General features: G+C 42.5%; 1 protein-coding gene across 8 annotated transcripts in view; it reads left to right on the forward strand.

The window, feature by feature from the left end:
- Mark3 (microtubule affinity regulating kinase 3) overlaps positions 1-20521 on the forward strand; it is a 94787-nt gene extending 74266 nt beyond the window's left edge. For 4 of the 8 annotated variants that reach the window (XM_047541895.1, XM_047541892.1, XM_047541898.1 and 1 more), the window contains 6 exons: positions 578-795; positions 5430-5533; positions 12214-12471; positions 16495-16521; positions 17826-17870; positions 19983-20521. In XM_047541895.1, the coding sequence (XP_047397851.1) occupies positions 578-795; positions 5430-5533; positions 12214-12471; positions 16495-16521; positions 17826-17870; positions 19983-20328 (998 nt within the window). In that variant the 3' untranslated portion in view covers positions 20329-20521. The remainder of the gene's footprint in view (positions 1-577; positions 796-5429; positions 5534-12213; positions 12472-16494; positions 16522-17825; positions 17871-19982) is intronic. The other 4 variants (XM_047541897.1, XM_047541896.1, XM_047541894.1 and 1 more) reach the window with 3 other exon arrangements.
- The last annotated feature ends 168 nt before the right edge of the window (positions 20522-20689 follow it).

The raw sequence follows: 20689 nt of genomic DNA on the forward strand, positions 1-20689 counted from the left end.
TACAAAAAGGGTGTGATTAGCTCTGATGTATGAGGTGAGCAGTTTGCTCAGAATGAGGAATGCACATCTAGTTAATTTGATTAGTTACCTATACAGTGACACCCCCCCTAAATTTTTTCCTAAAGGACAACTCTAGATGTTTACTAATTTTAAAAATATCCTTAGGAAAAGTTGGAAGTTAAGGACTAGTAAGTGAAATTTCAAAATTAAATTCATTTCATAGGGCAAGGCCAACAATATATGTAAATGGGAAGCATTTTAGAGGATTTTACTGTTGTATACTTTTTAGATGAATCTTAGAGTATCTTAGAAATTTTTCACAGAATATATGTGAAACTGCCTAATTGCTTTTTTTTTCCCTTAAACCCAGGGCATTCTACTTCTGAGCCACAGCTCCAGCCCCTTTTATTATTATTATATTGTTATTATTTTATTTTGAGATTGGGCTAAGTTCTCCACACTGACCTTAAACTTGTGATCCTCTTGCCTCAGCCTCCTGAGTCACTGGGATTACAGGTGTGCGTCACTACACCCAGCTACTTTCTGTCTTTTGAAGCATGAACTCTTTTTTTTTAAGCTGGACCAGCTATTCCTTCAGTTGTGGCATACCCGAAGAGGAGTCAGACCAGCACTGCAGATAGTGACCTCAAAGAAGACGGAATTTCCTCCCGGAAATCAGGTGGCAGTGCTGTGGGAGGAAAGGGAATTGCTCCAGCCAGTCCCATGCTTGGGAATGCAAGTAATCCCAACAAGGCAGATATTCCTGAACGCAAGAAAAGCCCTGCTGTCCCCAGCGTAAGTATTGTTGACCTGAGGAATAGTCCTAAGGTTGTTGGGCTGGAACCAGCTAGACACAGCTGTTCTGAGTCTGCCCATTTCCCTCCTGTGCGCTCCTCTGCCTGGAACACCCTTCCACTAGGCTGCATGCAGTCACCACCTGTAGAAATCCCACTTGCTACATTATAGATACTTCTTGTTGACACCCCCTGTTCTAGTTCCTTCTGCGATTATGACACGGTACCTGAGTATAAGGAACAGAAATTCATTTCTTGTAGTTCTAGAGGCCAGAAAGTTCCAGGGCAAAGCAAAGCATCACCAGGTTCCTTGGCATCTGCTTCTAAGGTGGTGCCTTGTTGCTACATCCTCCAGAAGGGAAGAACTTGTTCACACACAGCACAAGGAGCAAATCCACCCCTGAAAAGCCCATTCATAAGGCACTAATGACCTCCTGAAGCCCCACTTACTATCATTACATTGGAGATGATGCTTTAACACGAATTTTGGAGGGATGCAAACATTTAAACCATAGCACATGCCACACACACTGGATGAGTGATCAGGTCCTGTATGTAAGAACGTTTTGCAATTAACTGTGCAGACATCTGAGCTATAGATTGTGTCTGGTGCTGAGAGATGGAGTGACCGCACAGTCTAATAGAGGAAATCAGTAAAAACAGCAGCACTGCAGGCAGGTGACATTGAGCAGGAGCCTGGTGGGCATGCACCCAGAGGCTGTGCTCTAGCAGGGCGTGTGTGCCATGCCAGGGTCCATGGCTTAGATGAACTATAAGATAAAGAAAATGCAGGGCAGTTGGTAATTGGCTGAAGTTACACTGCTTACCTGAATCCAGGTCTTAATCTCTGCCCTTAGTAAAAATATCCCCAATGAGTAGGTGGTATTTGTTCAATTAAATTGAATCCATTTTGCTTCAGAAGCCTTTTCTGTGAATTGAAGTGGTTCTCTCTGAGCTAACAGTAACTCTTTTTAGAACTGCTAGAAGTGCTTTTGGAAATAATTTCCAGAGAAGTGAACATTGTTAAGGTTTTTCAGCAAGCATGTCTTCTCTACAAGGGGAAAACCAAGAGAGAAGCCCCAAGCAGGCTGCTGCTCCCTTGGGAGCCCTTCATCTTATCCTGAATGGGACTAAGGTGCATAAAGGAGCTCCAGAGTTTTTCTTTTTCATTCTCTAACATTGTGTTTACTCATAGTAAACACTGTGTTAAAAATAATGTATTTGGCCTTCTCTTTTTTGTTGTCTTTGATTCTTTTTTATGGGGGAGTGGATATCTAGGGATTGAACCCAGGGGTTGTTAACCACTGAGCCACATTCCCAGTCCTTTTTTATATTTTATTTAGAGACAGGGCCTTGCCAAGTTGCTGAGGCTGCCTTGGAACTTGCAATCTTCTTGCCTCAGCCTTCTGATTTATTGGGATCACAGGTTGCACCATCACACCCAGCTGTATTTTGCCTTCTGAATGCCATAAAATGGGATTGTCATTCCATGGCCATTTGGTTTAATTTCTTTCTTCAATTTTTGTTGACAGCAGAGAAGACAAGGAAGGACTTCATTCTCTGCTTTCATGTCTTTTCCATTGTCATTGCTCTTACCTTTCGGCATGCTGCTGTCGTGAAAGAATATCCTGAGCATTATAAGTAGATAGAAGAGTAATTAGCCATTGTATTAGCATTACTATAACATAATACCTGAAGCAACTAACTTATATGGAGAAAGAGTTTATTTTGGCTCACAGTTCTGGCGGTTCCAGTCCAGGATGGGGCAGCTTTGTGGCTTTGGGCCTCTAGTGAGGTCAGCACATTGCGGCAGGAGCATGTGGCAAAGTATACCACTCATTTCATTAGCCAAGAAACACAAAGAGAATGAATGGTCCAGGGCCACAACCCCTGATGGCCTGAGAACCTCCCACCAGGCTCCACCTCCAATACTGCCACGCTGGGAACCCAGTCTTTTAACTCCTGGACTTGGGAGGACAGTCCATCCAAATGATAGCAACATTATCATAATTTCTCCTATTAGTCTTTAGTGTTTTCTTGTACATGGTCCACTCATGCTGTATTAAAGGTGAGTGCTTTATCTTTGTTTAAAAATTACATGATTAGAAAAAAAATTATGATTGAAGTGGGCATGATGTTGTACACCTGTAATCCCAGTGACTTAGGGGACTAAGGCAGAAGTATTGCAAGTTTGAAGCCAACCTCAGCAACTTGGTGAGACCCTGTATCAAAAAATAAAAAAGAACTGGCAGTGTAGCTCAGTGGTAAAGCACTTGCCAAATGTGTACACATCTCTGGGTTCCATCCCCAGTGCTGCAAAAAGTAATAATAATAATAAATTATATGAAGCCAGTTGTGGTGGTACCTGCTTGTGATTCCAGTGACTGGAGGATGAGGTAGGAGGATAGAAAGTTCAAGGCCAGCCTCAGCAACCTAGCAAGGCCCTAACCAAATTAGCAAGACCCTGTCTCATGATTAAAAAGGACTGGGGATGTAGCTCAGTGACAAAAACATCCCCTGTGTGTTCAATCCCCAGTACAGACAGGGAAGAGGGAGGGAAAGGTGGGAGAAAATTATAAAATTCATCATTTTGACTATAGTTCCTTTTTAAAAAGTTTTTAAGAGCTAAATTGATATGATATCCATATGACACATAGTTACCCATTTTAAAGTATGCAACTCAGTAGCATTTACGGTACTCAGTGTTGGGTAACCACATTTCTCTCCAGTTGTGCAAGTTTTCAACAGCCCCAAAGAATACCCTTTACCCATTAAGTAGTCACTCCATTCCTCCTCCCCAGCAACCATCCAGGCTTGCCTGTTCCGAATGTTTCACGAGTAGAGCCACATAGTAGGTGTCCTTTTGTATCTGCCACCTTTAACTCAGCATGTTTTCAGAATTCTTACAAGTTGTAGTATGTATTAATACTCTTATTCATTTTTACAGCTGACAAATATTCCTTTGTGTATATGATCATCTGTCAATAGAAATTTAGACTATTTCTACCTTTCGATTATTGTAAATAAAGTGTTACAAACTCTTGTGTGAAAATTTCCATATGGATTATTTAGGTTTTTATTTCTCTTGGACATAATACCTAAGGATAAAATTTCTGAGTCATATGGTAATTCTGTGTTCAACTCTTTGAGGAGCTACCAAACTGTCTATGGCATCTCCATTATTTTACATTCCTCCCAGCAATATATGAGAGTTCCATTTCTCCACATCCTTGCCAACATTTCTTATTTTATTATAGCCATCCTATGAAGTGGTATTTCATGGTTTGATTTGCATTTCCTTGAAGACCAATGATAATTGAGCAGCTTTTCGTGTGCTTTTTGACCATTTGTAAAACTTCTTTGGATAAATTTCTATTGAAGTTGTCCTTTTTATTTTTTATTTTTTGGTACTGGGATTTGGATCCAGTGGTGCTGAGCTGCATCCCCAGCCCTTTTTATTTATTTTAAGACAGGGTCTCGCTGCTCACTGCTGAGGCTGACCTCAAAACTTGAGGCGCCCCCTGAGTCACTGTGATTGCATTTGTAAAGCCAGGTGTGGTGGTGTGGCTGTAATAGTCCCAGCTGCTTGGAAGCCTGAGACAGGAAGATCACTTGAGCCCAGGAATTCAAGGCCTAAATGGGCAACCCCCATCTCAAAAATAAAGTTTTCATTTTCTGGTTCAGTTGTAAGAGTTCTATGTGTATTCTGAACACTTGTATCTAATCAGATTTAGGAACACATTATTTTCTCATTGTTTCTCTTTTTTATTTTCTTGATAATGTCTGTTGATGCACACAGTTCCATTTTGGGGGTATGTACCAGGGATCAAATAAGCGACACTTAACCACTATGCTGTATCCCCAGTCCTTCTTTCTCTCTCTCTGTCTCTCTCTCTCTCTCTCTTTCTCTCTCTCTCAATTTGAAGACAGTGTCTCACTGAGTTGCATAGGGCCTTACAAAATCACTAATGCTGGCCTCAAACTTGGGATCCTCCTGCCTCAGCCTCCTCTGAGTTGCTGGGATTACAGGTGTGTACCACCGCACCCAGCAAGTTTCCATTTGATAGTTTTTCTTCAGTTGTTCATGTTTTTGGTGGCATATCTATGAACCTGTTATCAAATCCAATATCATGCAGATGTTTTATGTCTTAACTTTTTTGTTTATGTTTGTTTTTTTGGTTTTTTTTTTTTTTGTTTTTTTTTTTTTCATGCTGGAGATCGAACCCAGGGCTTTGTGCTTGCAAGGCAAGCACTCTACCGACTGAGCTATCTCCCCTGTCTTAACTTTTTTTAACTTCATATATTTATAAGTCTCTTTTATTTGGAAAGTACTTGCTTTCAAAAATAGTTGTCCTGTTGTCCTGATTTTAAGTAGTCTGTGAATTGTTATTTTATTTATTATTATAGACCAGCTTTGCAAAGTCACTCTGACATAGCTGTTTTTCATTGCTTCTGCCAGATGAGAGTATACAAGTTATCTCCACCATTTTTTTTTAATCTTTTGACAATTGCTGTTGATATTTTAGCATGTTTTTAAAGACTGAGTATCTGTGTTTACATAGATGAATTCTTTTTTTCCCTCATTGGTCTGTACTTAACCAAATAGTTTAAAAGAGAAGTACCCTTTTCTTACAGAGTAGCACAGCATCTGGAGGGATGACACGGCGGAATACTTACGTTTGCAGTGAGAGAACCACAGCGGACAGACATTCAGTGATCCAGAATGGCAAGGAGAACAGGTATGACATTGACCTGTTGGCACGAAAATTTCTTTTTCCTAAGAAAATGGAAACATTGTTTACTTCTCAGTTTTTATAATCAAAAATTCAAATAATAGTAAGTATTCTTAGAAGGTAAGTGAATTTGATTGCTAAATTTAAGCAAGATGCTAGGTTTCCAAGTTCTTACTGTCTCAAGCGCCCTCCTCCTGGCTGGCAGGGCCTGATGAGAATAGGACTGGGTTAGGTCTCCCCATGAGGCAGAGCATGTCTGTGGGCTTGTGGCAGAACAGTGAACGGGGGGCTGGGGAGATAGCTCAGTTGGTAGAGTGCTTGCCTTGTAAGTATAAGGCCCTGGGTTCAATCCCCAGCACTCAAAAAAAAAAAAAATAGAACAGTGAACAGGGTGAGGGAGGTCAAAATTTTGTGCATGTTATTAACTTGAGCAGGCCTGAAAGTGGGAGGTTGGGGACCTGAGGCAGGGCAGTGAGTATTCAGAGAAAGGTGCCATGAAGGTACCAATGGCCATGGTAGTAGCAGAGTCCCTCCCTCAGAGAGACACCTTGGAGTATCCAGAAAAAAGGGCATCCAATGTTCTGAATGGTTTAAATAGAGTAAGGCATAAGGGGAGTATCAGACCACTGCAAACAACTGTCTTGGGTTATGAAATAAAATAAGTAGACTCAGAAAAGTGGGATGAAGTAGGTCCAGAGGCCAGGAGGTAGGGCTAGTACGGGGAGAGAGAAAAAAGGAGAAACTTGTTGGTAGAGTGTAATTAAGTATATGTTCCATAGAGAACAGTTTTCCCAAACTGACATGAATTTTTCTTATTTTTGGAAAAGTATTGTATAAACTAAATTCCATGTGAAAAGATAAAATTGAGTGCTGGAGTAAGGTCCATGAAATAAATTCACATCATTTTTTGTTGTCCCCTGACCTCCCAGGGACTTGAACATCATCTGGTCATGTCTAGCATCAAAGTTGTTTCTTTTTTTCCTTCTGACACTAACTCTGAAATTGCACTGAAGGTTTCTATCTCCATTAGTTGGATGACTGACATGTGACCCATAATTTCTGTGTCCTCTGAGAAAGACTCTCCCTTGCTTAAACCCTGTCTTATCATGTCCCTGTTTCATAGGTCATTTAGGCTTGAATTGATGTGAGGCTGTTTGTTATGTGAGATTGTTAGTCAATGAATTTTAAGAAATATTTACATTATGGTGTCCTATTTTCTGACTCCTATGTGTGTGTCATAACATTATCTTTTTCCTTATGATTAAAAACTATTAAGAGCCAGGCATGGTGGCACACACCTATAATCCCAGCAATTCAGGAGACTGAGGCATGCAGATCTCAGATTTAAAGCCAGCCTCAACCATAGCAACTTAGTGAGATCCCAAATAACTTAGTGAGATCCTGTTTCAAAGTAAAAAAAAAAAATTTTAAAGGGCTAGGAATGTGGCTTAGAAGTTAAGCACTCCTGGGTTCAATCCCCACTACCAAAACTGGGGGAAGTGGGTGTTCAGACTAAGTCTTCCATTGGCTACACCCTTGTGTCTGAGTGTACACACTGTATACTCAGGCCAATTGCATGTGTGCCCTTCTCTTCCTTCAGCTCTCTTAAAATTACTCCCTTCACTCATGGAAGTACTTTGAAAACTTCTTTAATTCCTATGAGTCCTTTCCTTTCTGCATCCCCTGTAGACTACTTTCCATTTTAGGTTGACTCCCCTATGACTCATCTGGGCCTTCTTGCTTCTCTCAGCATCAATCATTGAAATACTTTGCTTTGGAAGATACTGTCTTTAGCCAAACAGAACATCAGCACCACACCCCTACAAAACAGGACTCAAAGTTTTCCAAATATCTGCTTTTTGTTTTTCTTTCTATTTTATAGAGTATTTGAAAGAGTGTGTACAAGTATTGGGTTTGAAGGATAAACTAGAGTTCACGTTTTTCACTTTGTTAAGGCACTAATGTGACGATTTTCTCTCCTTTAACATTGATGGTTGGGTCTTGAGTTATATGCAGAGAAGCTTCCCTCTGCATCAATTACTCAACAGCGGGCTGCTTTGTCCTGTCCCCTCCCACCTCATATCTTATGACTTCAGTGGTTAACACAAGTGAGCTGCAGGATGCCTGGGCCTGTTAACTTCTGGAACAAGCACCTTGTTCCACTTTCAACCTTAAATATGTTGGACTCTCTTCTGTATGTAGCTGTTTATACAGAATTCCAACATAAGTGATCGTGGCTAATAACCAAGGCCTATGCCTATCTTAACAAGCCCTAACCACCTTCAAAATTCTACTCTGAACATAGGATGATGTTTCAAAGGCTCGCCAAATACAAATTTTTTTCCTTTTGCCACAGGACAGCATAAGTGAGTTTTTAAATAGAGGGTTTTTTTTTTCCTTCTTCATCTTCTTCTTAAAATTAGCTTTATGTACTGATTTTAGTGCAGTCTTTCATCAGCATTCAAGTGTGAGAAATAGAGTTCATCATTGGTGTCTGGGGAAGCATGGGTCTTGGCAGTTTGTTGCTTTGGCACAAGCTCCTGTGCGTGGTTTCTACATGGGACTCATGTTGAAGCCACCTGTGCTGATGGTCTGCCTACTTTCTGCTGTGTTGCAGTTCTAACATTGACCCACAGTGGGTGTAAACTGGCCAGAAGTATTGGGTTATATCTTCAATAGTGTGAACTGATTCTTTCAGGACCACTTAACAAAACACTAACACGAGGTACTCAACAAACTTTAGCTCTTGTTATGAGTAAACTGCTCAGAAATGTGAAGACTTGCTTGGTTTCCATAGACTATGCCTAACCTCAAACGTTGTTAATGCTGCTGAACAGCCCACCCCACTGCACTTTGCCCGTTAGCCCTATGCTGTCAGATTCCTGCATGAGACTGTGAAGGATGGGTTGTGTCAGTCCCAAGGAATTAATATTATGACCTTAAAATATAACACAGCAGAGTCTTCAAAGAATTTTGGGAACTGGGCATCATAGATTAAAATTTTAGTATTACAGTGGCTTTACTGTTTTATCTCCTTGGTTAGTGTCTGCCCACGGGGAAAAGGACAAATGACAGTGAATACATGAACCTTTTGTACAGTTATATTTTTAGTTCTGCTTTTGTCCGATCTGAGTATGCTTTTAGTCAGCACATGTCACATCAAAATGTTCTGATGCAGGAGAGGAGTCTGAGTAGCAAACAATTCAAAGCGCCTGTCCCTTAGCAGCTGAAAGTGGGTTAGAATTTCAAAAAGAAGAAGTTATCAATCAAATACCAAACAGTTGGAAAATCGTAGAAACTTGACTTCATGCAACTTAAACCATGAACCCATATCTTCATGCAACTTAAACCAGGAACCGTGAACCCATATCTTCTAAGACAAATGCAGTATACTATTTTGCATTTGAATATCATTGTGAGATAAACTATGAAACATAACCATCATTTTCAGTACTTTTCTTAGGGAAATATTGTTTAAGCTTCCACAACAACAAACTTAATGAACTTGTAGAATATATATTAGCCCATTATGGTGTAGGGTCTGTATGTTGAAAATAGTGTTTTGTGAGTTTAGTTGTACAAGCTTGAAATGCAGCAAACATTTATTGAATTCACTATTTCCAAAGCAGGGTGCTAGGCCTGCTATAGAAGTCAGCAACACATACCTGTTTCATTACTTGCTTTGTGGAATTCATGATGTAACATGGATTAAATTTCTAAATAAAAAAAATTATTGGAGCCAGGAATGGTAGCACACACCTGTTATCCTAGCTACTCAGACTGAGGTAGAAGGATCACAAGTCGGCAGCCAGCCTGGGCAATTTAGCAAGGGCCCAGGGATGTGCTCAGTGGTAGAACACCTGTGGGTTCAATCCCCAGTAACTGTAAAATAGTAATAATAATTCAAAATGACAATATCAGTTACACTTCCATTTTAGAAAGTCCTCTCCCTTCAGAGAGGATCGGGTCTGTGCTACAAGGCTCCTCTGCATCCACTCTCATGCCCTCTAGGTTTTGCCTAAGCTGCAGTCCAGGCAACTACAGTATACTTCCTGGGCCAGACACTGCCTGAAAGCACCATCCTCCTCCAAAAACTTTGAACCATTTATATTCTCCATGGAAAAGGCCAGACAACTCCTGCCTCCTCCTTTCCTGCTCTCCTCAGTGCAGTCATTGATCCTAGCTCCCAGTTTGGCAAAAATATCAACAGCTGGGTAGGGCACCCACATGTGTTGACTGACCACTGACCTGCTCTGATCAGATGAGAGTGCAAGAGGCAATTGTTCTCATCCGTGACGTCCTAGGAAAATAATAAGTATGTGTATATACCTATAAAACATGTATAGGGAACAGTCAATCATCTCTTCAGATACTTAAGTTTGGAGGCTATGTTCTGTGTGACAGTCCAAACTGGGTTTAATAAAAACAAAAAAGTGCATCTAGTGGTTCATGTATCTTTAAAAGTTCTGGGTAGAACTGGGTTTGCAGCTCAATGGTAAAGTACTTGCTTTGCACGTGTGAGGCACTGGGTTTGATCCTCAGCAACGCATACAAATAAATAAATAAAATAAAGGTATTGTGTCCATCTACAACTGAAAAAAAATTTTTTTAATGTTCTGGGTGGCACACGCCTATTATACCAGCAGCTCAAAAGGCTAAGGCAGGGGCCAGGACTGTAGCTCAGTGGCAGAGCACTTGTCTAGCATGTGTGAAGCACTGGGTTTGATCCTTAGTACCACATAAAGATAAACAAAGGCATTCTGTCTGTCTACAACTAGAAAACAAAACAAAAAAAGACTAAGGCAGGAAGATCACAAAGTTCAAAGCCAGCCTCAGCAACTTAGCAAGGACCTAAGCAACTCAACAAGATCCTGTCTCTAAATAAAATATTAAAAAGGGCTGTGGATTGTGGCTCAGTGGTTAAACGCCCCTGAGTACCAAAAAGAGAGAGACTCTTAGTCAGCTATTCTTTATGAAGGAGCAAATGTCCTTTAAGTAGGGAGGGTCTAAACTGTTGTTCATATGACATAGAATATTTTGATATTTAACTGCTGACTTCACCCATGTCACCCCTGACTTCATCTGTCCATTTAAAATATTTCATTGTTGCCAGGTGCAGTAGCACACTCCTGTAATCCCAGCAGCTCAGGGATTATGAGTTCAAAGCCAGCCTCAGCAACTTAGCAAGGCCCTAAGCAACTCAGCGAGAACCTGTCTCTATACAAAATTTTTTATAAAGGTCTGGGGTTATGGCTCAACCCCCAGTACATACATACATATATTATGTATAATTATAGTCAGGTGTGGTGGCACACCCTGTAATCCCAGTGACTTGGGAGGTCAAGGCAGGAGAATGGAGGATTGCAAGTTCAGGGCCAGCCACATCTTTCACTGTCACCCTGTCTCAAAAAGGGCTGGGGTATATCTCAGTGGTAGAGCAGCCCTGGGTTCAACCACTAGGACTACAGTAAATAAATAGTCATTATGTTTGAGGATTAGGTTGAGAGCATGGTGTTCTCATCACTTATTCATTTTACCACCTGGGTTTGTATTGAGACATCCTCTTTTAGGGTAGATTTTATTTTATGCAAATCTCACAAGATACCATCCATCTCACATGAATACCCAAACGTGAACTTTTAGTGTCTTTAAGGTAATAAACTCAAAATTACTGTTTGGAAAAAGCAGCTAATAAATAGGTCAACAATTGCCCCAGAATCTCCAGAACATGTCTAAGAGGTGTTTACTCCCTGGCAGCAGGAAGGGCCCTGGGGAGGGCAGCGTGTGCTTAGACAGCAGGCTGCTCCGTGGCCACTGCTTCAGCACGCTGTTGTTTCTGCCTCTGCCTGACCCACCCCCAGCCTGACGGAAGTGTTCGCTTACGCAGCTAGCCCTGCCTCAGTCTGTGCCACATCTTCTACCTGTCGGCTGAGACATCAGAAGTCGATGTCCATGTCAGCCTCTGGGCACCCCAAGATGATGTTACCTCCAATAGACAGTGAAGGAGATAACTCCAAGGCTACGTAAGAATACGCACATTCCTCGTGAAACCGGTGTGCACCGCTGCTGCTTAATTCTGTGCCGTGGATTCTATAGTCGAGATTTTGTTGCAGTTGTCCACAGGACGTCCCCCTCTGTCTGATTTCAGTTAAGCGCGTCCTGCTCATGGTGTCCTTGGTCGTCGTGTGTGTCTGTGTATTTCGGGGGTACAAGGCATTCCCCCTCCTCCCCAAGTTTCCTTCAGCATGCAGAACTTCATGCCATTTGTGTGCTTTCAAGCTTTTTAGTTGCCTGTTCTTCAGGACCTGCAGTTCTTTCTTTCATGTTGGCACGGCTCTCTGTGTGTGAGCAATTTGCGAGGGAAGCAAAGGGGAAAGGTCGGAGTTAGCCGTTCTCTGCCCCAGAATTCCCCTGCTGTAACTTTGCCCTTGAACATGTGTATGTGCTTCTCCCTTCAGCTCTGAGGCTGTGTCTCATTCTGTCCTTCTCCTTCAGCACCCTTTCCCACTGAGCGTACCTTTTGCTCCTAAGTCCTATGAAATTCCCCTCAGATCTGGATTCACTATACCTGACTTTCTCCACTGTTTTCTCTATACCTGATTTTCTCCACGTTGTGATTATAAATTTTCATGTGCCATGATTTTGTGAACAAAGATGTCAGAGTCTCCTCTTTTCTGGTCTCCTAGCGCCATTCCCGATCAGAGAACTCCAGTTGCCTCAACCCACAGCATTAGCAGTGCCACCACCCCAGACCGAATCCGCTTCCCAAGAGGCACTGCCATTCGCAGCACTTTCCACGGCCAGCCCCGGGAACGGCGAACTGCAACATACAACGGCCCTCCTGCCTCGCCCAGCCTGTCCCACGAAGCCACGCCACTGTCTCAGACTCGAAGCAGAGGCTCCACTAATCTTTTTAGTAAATTAACTTCAAAACTCACAAGAAGGTAAGTACCAGCTGGTGCTAGGGCGTTAGAACAAACAAAGCAAAAGGAGAAATGTATTTCCCATGTGGAGAGCTGATGCTGGGTGCTTAGTTTTTTGTTCTGTATATATCTAACTTTAAAAGTGGAAGTATAGAGCTCCAAGCTTTTAGGTTTTCACAGCCCTACAAGTTGCCTAGCATTTGGGAGGTTTTCATCATTCTTTAATTACCATTCCTTCTGATCACACATCTGTCCACATGGCACAATCAGTGCAGTAGGGCAAGGGGTTGGCATTCTGTAGCAGTCACCAGGACAAAGACACATCCGTTGTGATCATCCTGAGACACAGAAAAGAGAGACATTTTATCTTTTACTTCATCATCATTGAGCAATGAGCACTAAGTTTCTCAGAGGCTAAATTACATTGAAAGCAAGGTAACTTTCTTAAATGGGGTGGTTTTAGAGATAAAACCCCAACTTATTCTCAATAATATCTGATTGTGTATACAATGCTTAGGTGTCCAATAGACCTTGAACCTGAGAAACCACGGTCTCTAGAGGTGGTTTTAAACTTCTAATCTAGTGTGGAGGGTGCAGAAAACATAGTGACATTGGCTGATAAAAGAGAAAAAGAAATGCTGCTGCTTGCCCCATAAGCAAACAATGAAGGCACCTTCAGGCAGCAAGGTACCCTGAAACCCAAAAGCCCTGGAGTTGAGGGCCCCCCCACGGAAATTCTTTGAAGTCAGCCTCTCTCTGATCAGTGTGCCCAGGGTCTCCTGCAGGTCCACCTGTGCAGACACTCTTGCTCTTGCTTGTCCCCATGTCCTAGGGAGCAACAACAGGATCTTCTCAAGGCTGGAGGCAGCCAGAGCCCCTCCTCTTCTGTGGTCCCTTAGCTCCCTGCGCAGTTTCATACCATCTCCATTATTTACACTGTAAGCCAAATGTCACTTTTCAGTCTCCCTAATCCCTCCAGTAATTTTATTTCATTTTAAATCAGTCAACTAAAACTTGAGTCTGTTAAACAGTCAGATCTATTAGTTGTTAGGACATCAGTCACCTAATGAGGGAGGACTTCCAATCCTGCTAGCTTTAACCACAAGTCAGATGAACTGGAGGTTTTAGTTGACTCTTACTCTCCTTTCAGCCCCTTTAGTAAGACATCCCATTCCAGAGTGGGCCGAACAGAATGGTTGAAGGAGCCATCCCCAGGCATGTGTCCAACCAGCAAGGAAGTTCAGTCCAGGCAGTCTGGGAGTTCCAGGATAACTCCCTCCTTCCTTCCAGGGTCACCCTGAAAGGGTCAGCCTGTCCCCAGACCTTCATGTCCCCCAGCTCCTTCCTCAGGGACTAGGCTGAAATACAACCAGCCTCTGAAGCTTGAGTGACACAAGATGGAGGCAGATACTATAATTCTCTGGCTGTTTACCTCCTGTCCCTGTATAATATGGACAGGTGTCTTCCCCTCTGCGCCTTTAGTAGAGAGAATGTACAATAGGTTTATCAAAGTTCAGAAAAGGTAGCTTTGTTCTATAATTGCCTTTTTTGTGGAGGACGGGGGTGGTACTAGGACTGAAGCCAGAACTTTGTGCTCTACCACTGAGCTACCTCTCCAACCCTTTTTATTTTTTATTTTGAGACCAGGCTGATCTCAAACTTGTGATTCTCCTGCCTCAGCTTCCAGAGTCACTGGGAATTCAGATGTGTGCTCCCATGCCCAGTTTTGTAATGAGCTTTTTATATCGATTGATTGATTGATTGATAATGGGGATTTAGCCCACAGCAGTTTACCACTGAGCTACATCTCCAGTCCTTCTTGTTTTTAACTTTGAGACAGGGTCTTGCTAAATTGCTGAGGCTGACCTCATACGTGCAGTCCTCCTGTCTCAACCGTGCAACATTGTGCCTGACTGTAATGGGCTTTTAAAATAAGACCTTGCACATTATTAGAACCCTTGAATTTACTTTGCGTAAATGTCCCTATGCTTTGTTGTTACCTTAAGACTATCGTTGATTTAAAAAAAAAATGAACTACCATTACTTGAATGCTTACTGTGAGCTAAGATGGATACCTATGGACATGTAAATATATTCATTTTATCCAGAGGTGTGTGTAGTATGTACAGAATTTTATATGAGTATTGTCTCTATAAAATAATCTGTATACACACATTTCCATGTATACAGTGAGTATATCTATTTGTATAATATATTTCCTACCACTCTCTCTCACATTTCATCTTCACAGTCCACCCTGTGGAGTAGATATTCCCAATTTTATAGAAGAAACTGAAGCCAAGGGTTAGAGAGGCCAAGGCAGAGTTCACATCCTACAGCAAAAACACAGCTGAGCCAGTTCTGTCTGGCTCTGGAGGAGAACGTGCAACCCTGCCCTGTGCTCCCCTGGGAGAACTCAGTTAAAGGCGCCTGGAGGCATGAGTTCGTGCTGCTTGCTTATTTTCTAATTACATTTATTTCATATTATGCAGTATTTGAATTGAAATTGGAGATCAAAGTTTCTTGTTTAAAAAAAATATTAAGTAGTAGTCTTATTTTAGAATTTGCAGACTTTTCACCCCAAATTTTTGCAGAAAGTCCTTTATCCTGTTGTGTGAAAGTTCACAAACTGTCATCTGCCTTAGTACTCTACTTCAGTTATAGATACTTGTTCTTAAAAATAGTCAAAATCCTTGCTGCTGCAGTTGAAGCTGCTTCTCCCTTAGCAGAAATTGCTAGGATTCAAGTTTCAGTGCCTGGAGAGCTAAATTACTGGCACTTTCACATGCTGGTCAGGTGTGAATAGGGCATGGCTTTGAAGAGCTGCGGACCCTGATTGTTCCCCCTCAGGATGCAAGGGCTCCCCTCTGCCAGCACCCTCCACCCACCCTTCTCACAGGTCTTAAAAGTAACTCTGACTTCCCAGACGGAAGACTAAGAAATGAAAATGTATTTTAAAGACTTTTTACTCTTTAATTTTTCAACTGAAATATTCTTTCAGGTAATACCCCCTTGTAGTTACGTAGTATTATTTCTAAAATACTTCACATGCACTTCTTTAAAGTAGGTAGCCTGCCGTATACCACATTCGATCTGTATGAAGTGATTGGCATTTGTCTATAGTAGTAAACATTTTTTAATTTGTCAGTTAATCTCTGAAGCAATACCAGCATTAAACCCAAATTAGGGGGGGAAAAAAAATCCAGAGATTTCATTAGTCAAGTCTCCAGCAGATAACGTGTGAGGGCCCCGTGTCCTGTCGGAGCTGAGCCTCTCCAGCCTGCGCTTGCCCAGGGCAGCTAATCACATGACCAGGAAAGCCTGATCCACAGCTTGAAAAATATATTGCCAGAGTCTGTTCAGCACAACAATCTCCTTAAATTTCTTTCAGTGAACATAGTGACCCCTTTTAAATACAGTTCTTCCAGTTTGTTACATAAAGATAAAATCCATACTATTACCTTAATACTTTATTTTCATTCAGTTTGAGATTTAAAACTCTCAGTAACCTAAAAAGTGATTTATGTCGTACCACTGTAACAAACTTTCTTTTAGGTCATCTGCCTGAAATAATTAATGATGCTCTTAATAGTTAAATCTTTTGTGGTGAGATTTTCATGTTTATGTATGAGAAAGCAAGATTTTTGTTCATAACATTCTGAAGAAAATTGAGAATTGTTATTACGAGTGTGTTGCAAGTGACATATCATTTCTTTAACCTAAGACATTGAATTTTATCTTAAGTTTATCCATCTGAACAACTTTAAATTTAATTACAGTCAATGTCGATATGCTAAACTTTTTCTTACTTATAAGTAGTTTTTTTGTATTTCTGATTACAAGATCACATACTCATTTAATTATCTGTAATAATTTTACTTTTTCAATGAATGTCATTTGTCTTATTGATTATTGGCCAGAAGAGGAGCCCTGTTTGTTTAGGGTTTTTGTTTTTGTTTTCCCTCTCTCTATAATTGATTAGATTTTCTACTTAATTTGTGCAAGACCTTTCTATTAATTTTTTTTTGGCTTAATTTCTTTTAGAAACATGTCATTCAGGTTTATCAAAAGGTAGGATTTATATATGCACACTTATTTTCCAATCCTCACCCCACCAAATGGCTCCTGCAATTAACATCAGGTTTGGCTTTCTGGCCCTGTTTTTTCCTTAAAAACTAAACTTTCTGCTGAGAACTAAATACTTATTTCCTCAAGGGGAAACGAAAGAAATAGATTAACTCTGTCAAGAGTTTGGAAAGAACTGTGGCGCCCTGCAGTGAAAGTCCTGTGCATGCTCTGCGTTTCCTGTCTGGTAGAATTATTTAGCATCCAAATAATTCTGTCTTTATACTAATAACACTTAGCATGCTCCTGTTTGAAGAACGGGATGTTCAGTAACATGAATGTACAATTAATGATTAGCCACAAGCATGCAAAAGGTAAGTGGTAATTGTGTTAGTCATCATTTTTATTTTACTGAGGATTGGATTGGTGAAAGGCTTTGAAATGATAGAAGTTGGCTAATACTCTGATTTAGGAGACAAGCATATAATTCAAACCTATAGCCTCGATAGGTTTGACTTTTTGAGAAATTAAGATGTGAGCAGCTGCAGAGCAGAAGTGTTTTAATATTTTTGGAGAGTTGAAGAGTAAATAGTGTTCTATCTAAAGCCCTTCCTACCACAATGAAGAAGCACATCTTGCTGCTTCCCTAGAGCACTCCAGTAAGAGACATTCTGATTTCATTCATGCTTGTGGTGTTGACGATCAAGAGACCAAAAATATTGCTACCTTTGGAATCCACACTTAGGATTCAGGAAGTCTGCCTTCAATGGCCACAACATGCCTGTGCCTGTCCGTCGCCAGAAGGCCAGACTGCCAGTTTTTGTGTTTACAAAACTGATGGGTCTCTGGAAGGCTTTGTTAACATGAGCTCTGTATCAGAAGCTGTGGGAGAAGTGTTTTCTTCCTGCTGGGAATTCCACTCCTCAACTGTTTCTCAGTTGATCTTCCTCGTCAAATTTTTCCTTGGTCAGAAACTATTATAATTGAATTTAGAGTTCAGCTGATAGCCTTGTTTCCTTTCAATTGGAAACCCATTCCTCTGTGGGCAAGGTTCACCGCCAGAGCAGCTCTGGTCCACAGCGTGGAGGTGCCCAGGTGAAGAGGCGGAGGACAGTGTGGCATGCTGCCCAGTCCTGCGCATGCCTGCGTCCTCCCAGAGAAGTCTACAGCGCTGCTGCAGGCCCACTGTGACTGGAAAGTGCTCAGATGTGTTCACTGCATGATGTTTTGTTGGTGACAGCCTTGAACTGCTGTGTAAGATCTCTTTTCTCTTCCCCACTTCTCTTTGCTTCCACACTCTGTTCATTGAGGCTTCCAACTGAGTATGAGAGGAACGGGAGATATGAGGGCTCAAGGTGAGGGAAATGATTTCTACTTAAAACCTTTTCTAGTGTTTGCCTCATTTTCTGTGGCAGAGCTGACCTTTTCTGAATGCTTTGCAGCCTAGTCCTACTGGTCCTTGGAGAGGACTTGTGAGGTGGGCCTGGTGCAGAGCCACACCCTGGCAGCCACACGAGGGCGCTGGCGTGCCATGGAAGCCTTCCCAGCCCCACTTCAGTTTGCTTTTGTGTGGAGTGCATGTTTTGGGGTTTTGTTTTTTTGTTGTTGTTTTACATACCAGGGCTTGAACTTAGGGCCACTTGACCACTGAGCCACATCCCCAGCCCTTTTTCATATTTTATTTAGAGACAGTCTCACTGAGTTGCTTAGCACTTTGCTTTTGCAGAGACTGGCTCTGAACTCATGTTCCTCCTGCCTCAGCCTACTGAGCCTCTGGGATTACAGGTGGCATGGCTGTGTTAAGGCCCTGAGCTTGGTGGGGAGTCAGGGGTGGCCCTGGATTCATGCCTGACTTCTCACATGGTTCTCTTCTCAAGGAGCAAATGCAGAACATTGAGTAGAATCTTCATTTTTCCAACCAGATAAATTTTCTTCTCAGATGATTATAGAAGTCATGTTTTCTTTTTGGTTTTGTGTAGCTATCATTGCATGGATATGGAGTCGCAGATGGGCCTACGACCGTCTCTGTAGTTGTAGGTCTCCTTCACTTGGCCTGCTTCAAAACCAGTCACCACCATGCCAAGTCAGGACCTCCCCAACCCCTTTGCACCTCCTGGTCTTTCCAGCCTCAAGGCCCAGCCAGCACCAGCTATCCTGTTGAATCAGAGTTGGGGAGAGCGCCATGCAGCCTCCCCCAGGCCTGCCCATCCACATTAGAAAGGTAGTGATGGGACCTGCCTCCTGATGCCAGCAAGAAGAGACCCACCATGACAAGTGCTGAGCATGGGCCTGCAGCTGTCCTGAGTACCACTGTGCCTGTACCAGGCAGCCTGTGTACTCTGCCCCAGGAACATCCTGTACTTCCTGCCTCCGTACCTTGGGGTTGTGACAGTCACTCTGCTCAAAACAAAACTCATCCCTAGCTCAGTGGTATTTTGTTGAAATGCCATGTAGGGGCTCTTCCAAGTGCTCAGGCTGCCCCCAGCAGGCTATTTCTCCTTGTCCCGCCTGGTCTCAGTCTCTTGCCAGGGTAGACTCCTCTCCTGAGCTGGTGCTGTTTCCTCACTCCAGACTTCCCAGTCCCAAAATTGTGAGAGCTGGCTCATTTTATAATCTTTCAAATAATTCAACATAGCATTTTAGCTTCTGAAATGAATAATGTGCTCACTGTGTAGATCATTCCGGTGTGGCACATCAGAGCTGAAATTTTTCATTTTCCCATCTATTCCAGTTGTAAGATTGTGTCATCTAAGAAGTCTTCCTTTTTTCTTTTTTGGGGCAAAGAGACAGGATCTCTCTGTAGTACCCAGGCTGATGTGAAACTCAGAGCTCAGGTGACCCTCCTGCTTCAGCCTCCCAGTAGCTGGGACTTCACAGGCACATGCCACCAAATGTTTGGTTCGGGGTTTTGTTTTGTTTTGTTTTTAACTATGAAATTGGTAGTTTAGCAAAATAGAGAAAATAAAAAAACATTGAAGTGGAAGTGACCATGAGGAGGACCAGCCTGGCTGTTCACTCTGCATCTGGGGCTGTTTGTAGGGAAGAGTGATTTGAGCTATAGGCATGGAGTCCCCAGGTAATCCTGAGTACCTGTTGCTGCTACAGTCGTGGTGAGCAGGACTAGATTAGCAGAGCAGAGGCTGGCCACCAGGACCACCCAGGCCCAGGCCTGGGCTCTGTCTTCACTGTGTTGACTTCCAAGGACTCTGCTTAGTAAATTACTCTCTTGATTTTAGTCAGTTGATGTGGCCGGTGAAGATTTTTCAGCCAGGTAGATTTTCGTGCTGTGGCTCTTGGTTGGGAGTGGTGGGAAGAGACAAACACGTCTTAGCAGATAAGAGTCTGCAAAGGGAAGAGGTAGAGGTCGGTCGTCATGCTGCATTGGAGGTGGTGGTGATGAGCTCATTGAAGAGAAAAGGGCTCACTTCCTATGCGACTGAAAGTAACCCTGCCCCTGTGCATTTCAGTCGCAACGTCCATGCGGAGCCAAAGGATGAGAACAAAGAAGCAAAACCTCGCTCCCTCCGCTTCACCTGGAGCATGAAAACCACTAGCTCCATGGATCCCAGCGACATGATGCGGGAAATCCGCAAAGTGCTGGATGCCAATAACTGTGACTACGAGCAGAGGGAGCGCTTCCTGCTCTTCTGTGTCCAGGGCGACGGGCACGCGGAGAACATGGTGCAGTGGGAGATGGAGGTGTGTAAGCTGCCGAGACTCTCTCTGAACGGGGTCCGGTTCAAGCGGATATCAGGGACATCCATAGCTTTCAAAAATATTGCTTCCAAAATTGCCAATGAGCTAAAGCTGTAACCCAGTCATTATGGTGTAAATTAAGTAGCAATTTCAAGTGTTTTCCTGAACACTGATGGAAATGTATAGAGTAATATTTAGGCAATAACGTCTGCATCTAAATCATGACATTAAAGTCTGAGGACAAGCGCACGCCTGGGAGCGGAAGCTGGCCTTTTCTACGAATGCACTACATTAAAGTCGTGTGACCCTGTGCCTCTGTCTTGTTTCCATTGCCCTGGAGTCAGCGTGTGACACCACCTGCACGTGTCTCCTTGTTGTATGAGTGGAAGGTGTGTGTGCAAGGAGCGCGTGTGGAAACATCTCCTTACACTGGCAGCCAGCTTGTGATAGTACCTCTGTGGGAGATCATTTGGTGCTA

The sequence above is a fragment of the Sciurus carolinensis genome, chromosome 2 (assembly GCF_902686445.1).
Source record: "Sciurus carolinensis chromosome 2, mSciCar1.2, whole genome shotgun sequence".
NCBI lineage: Eukaryota > Metazoa > Chordata > Mammalia > Rodentia > Sciuridae > Sciurus > Sciurus carolinensis.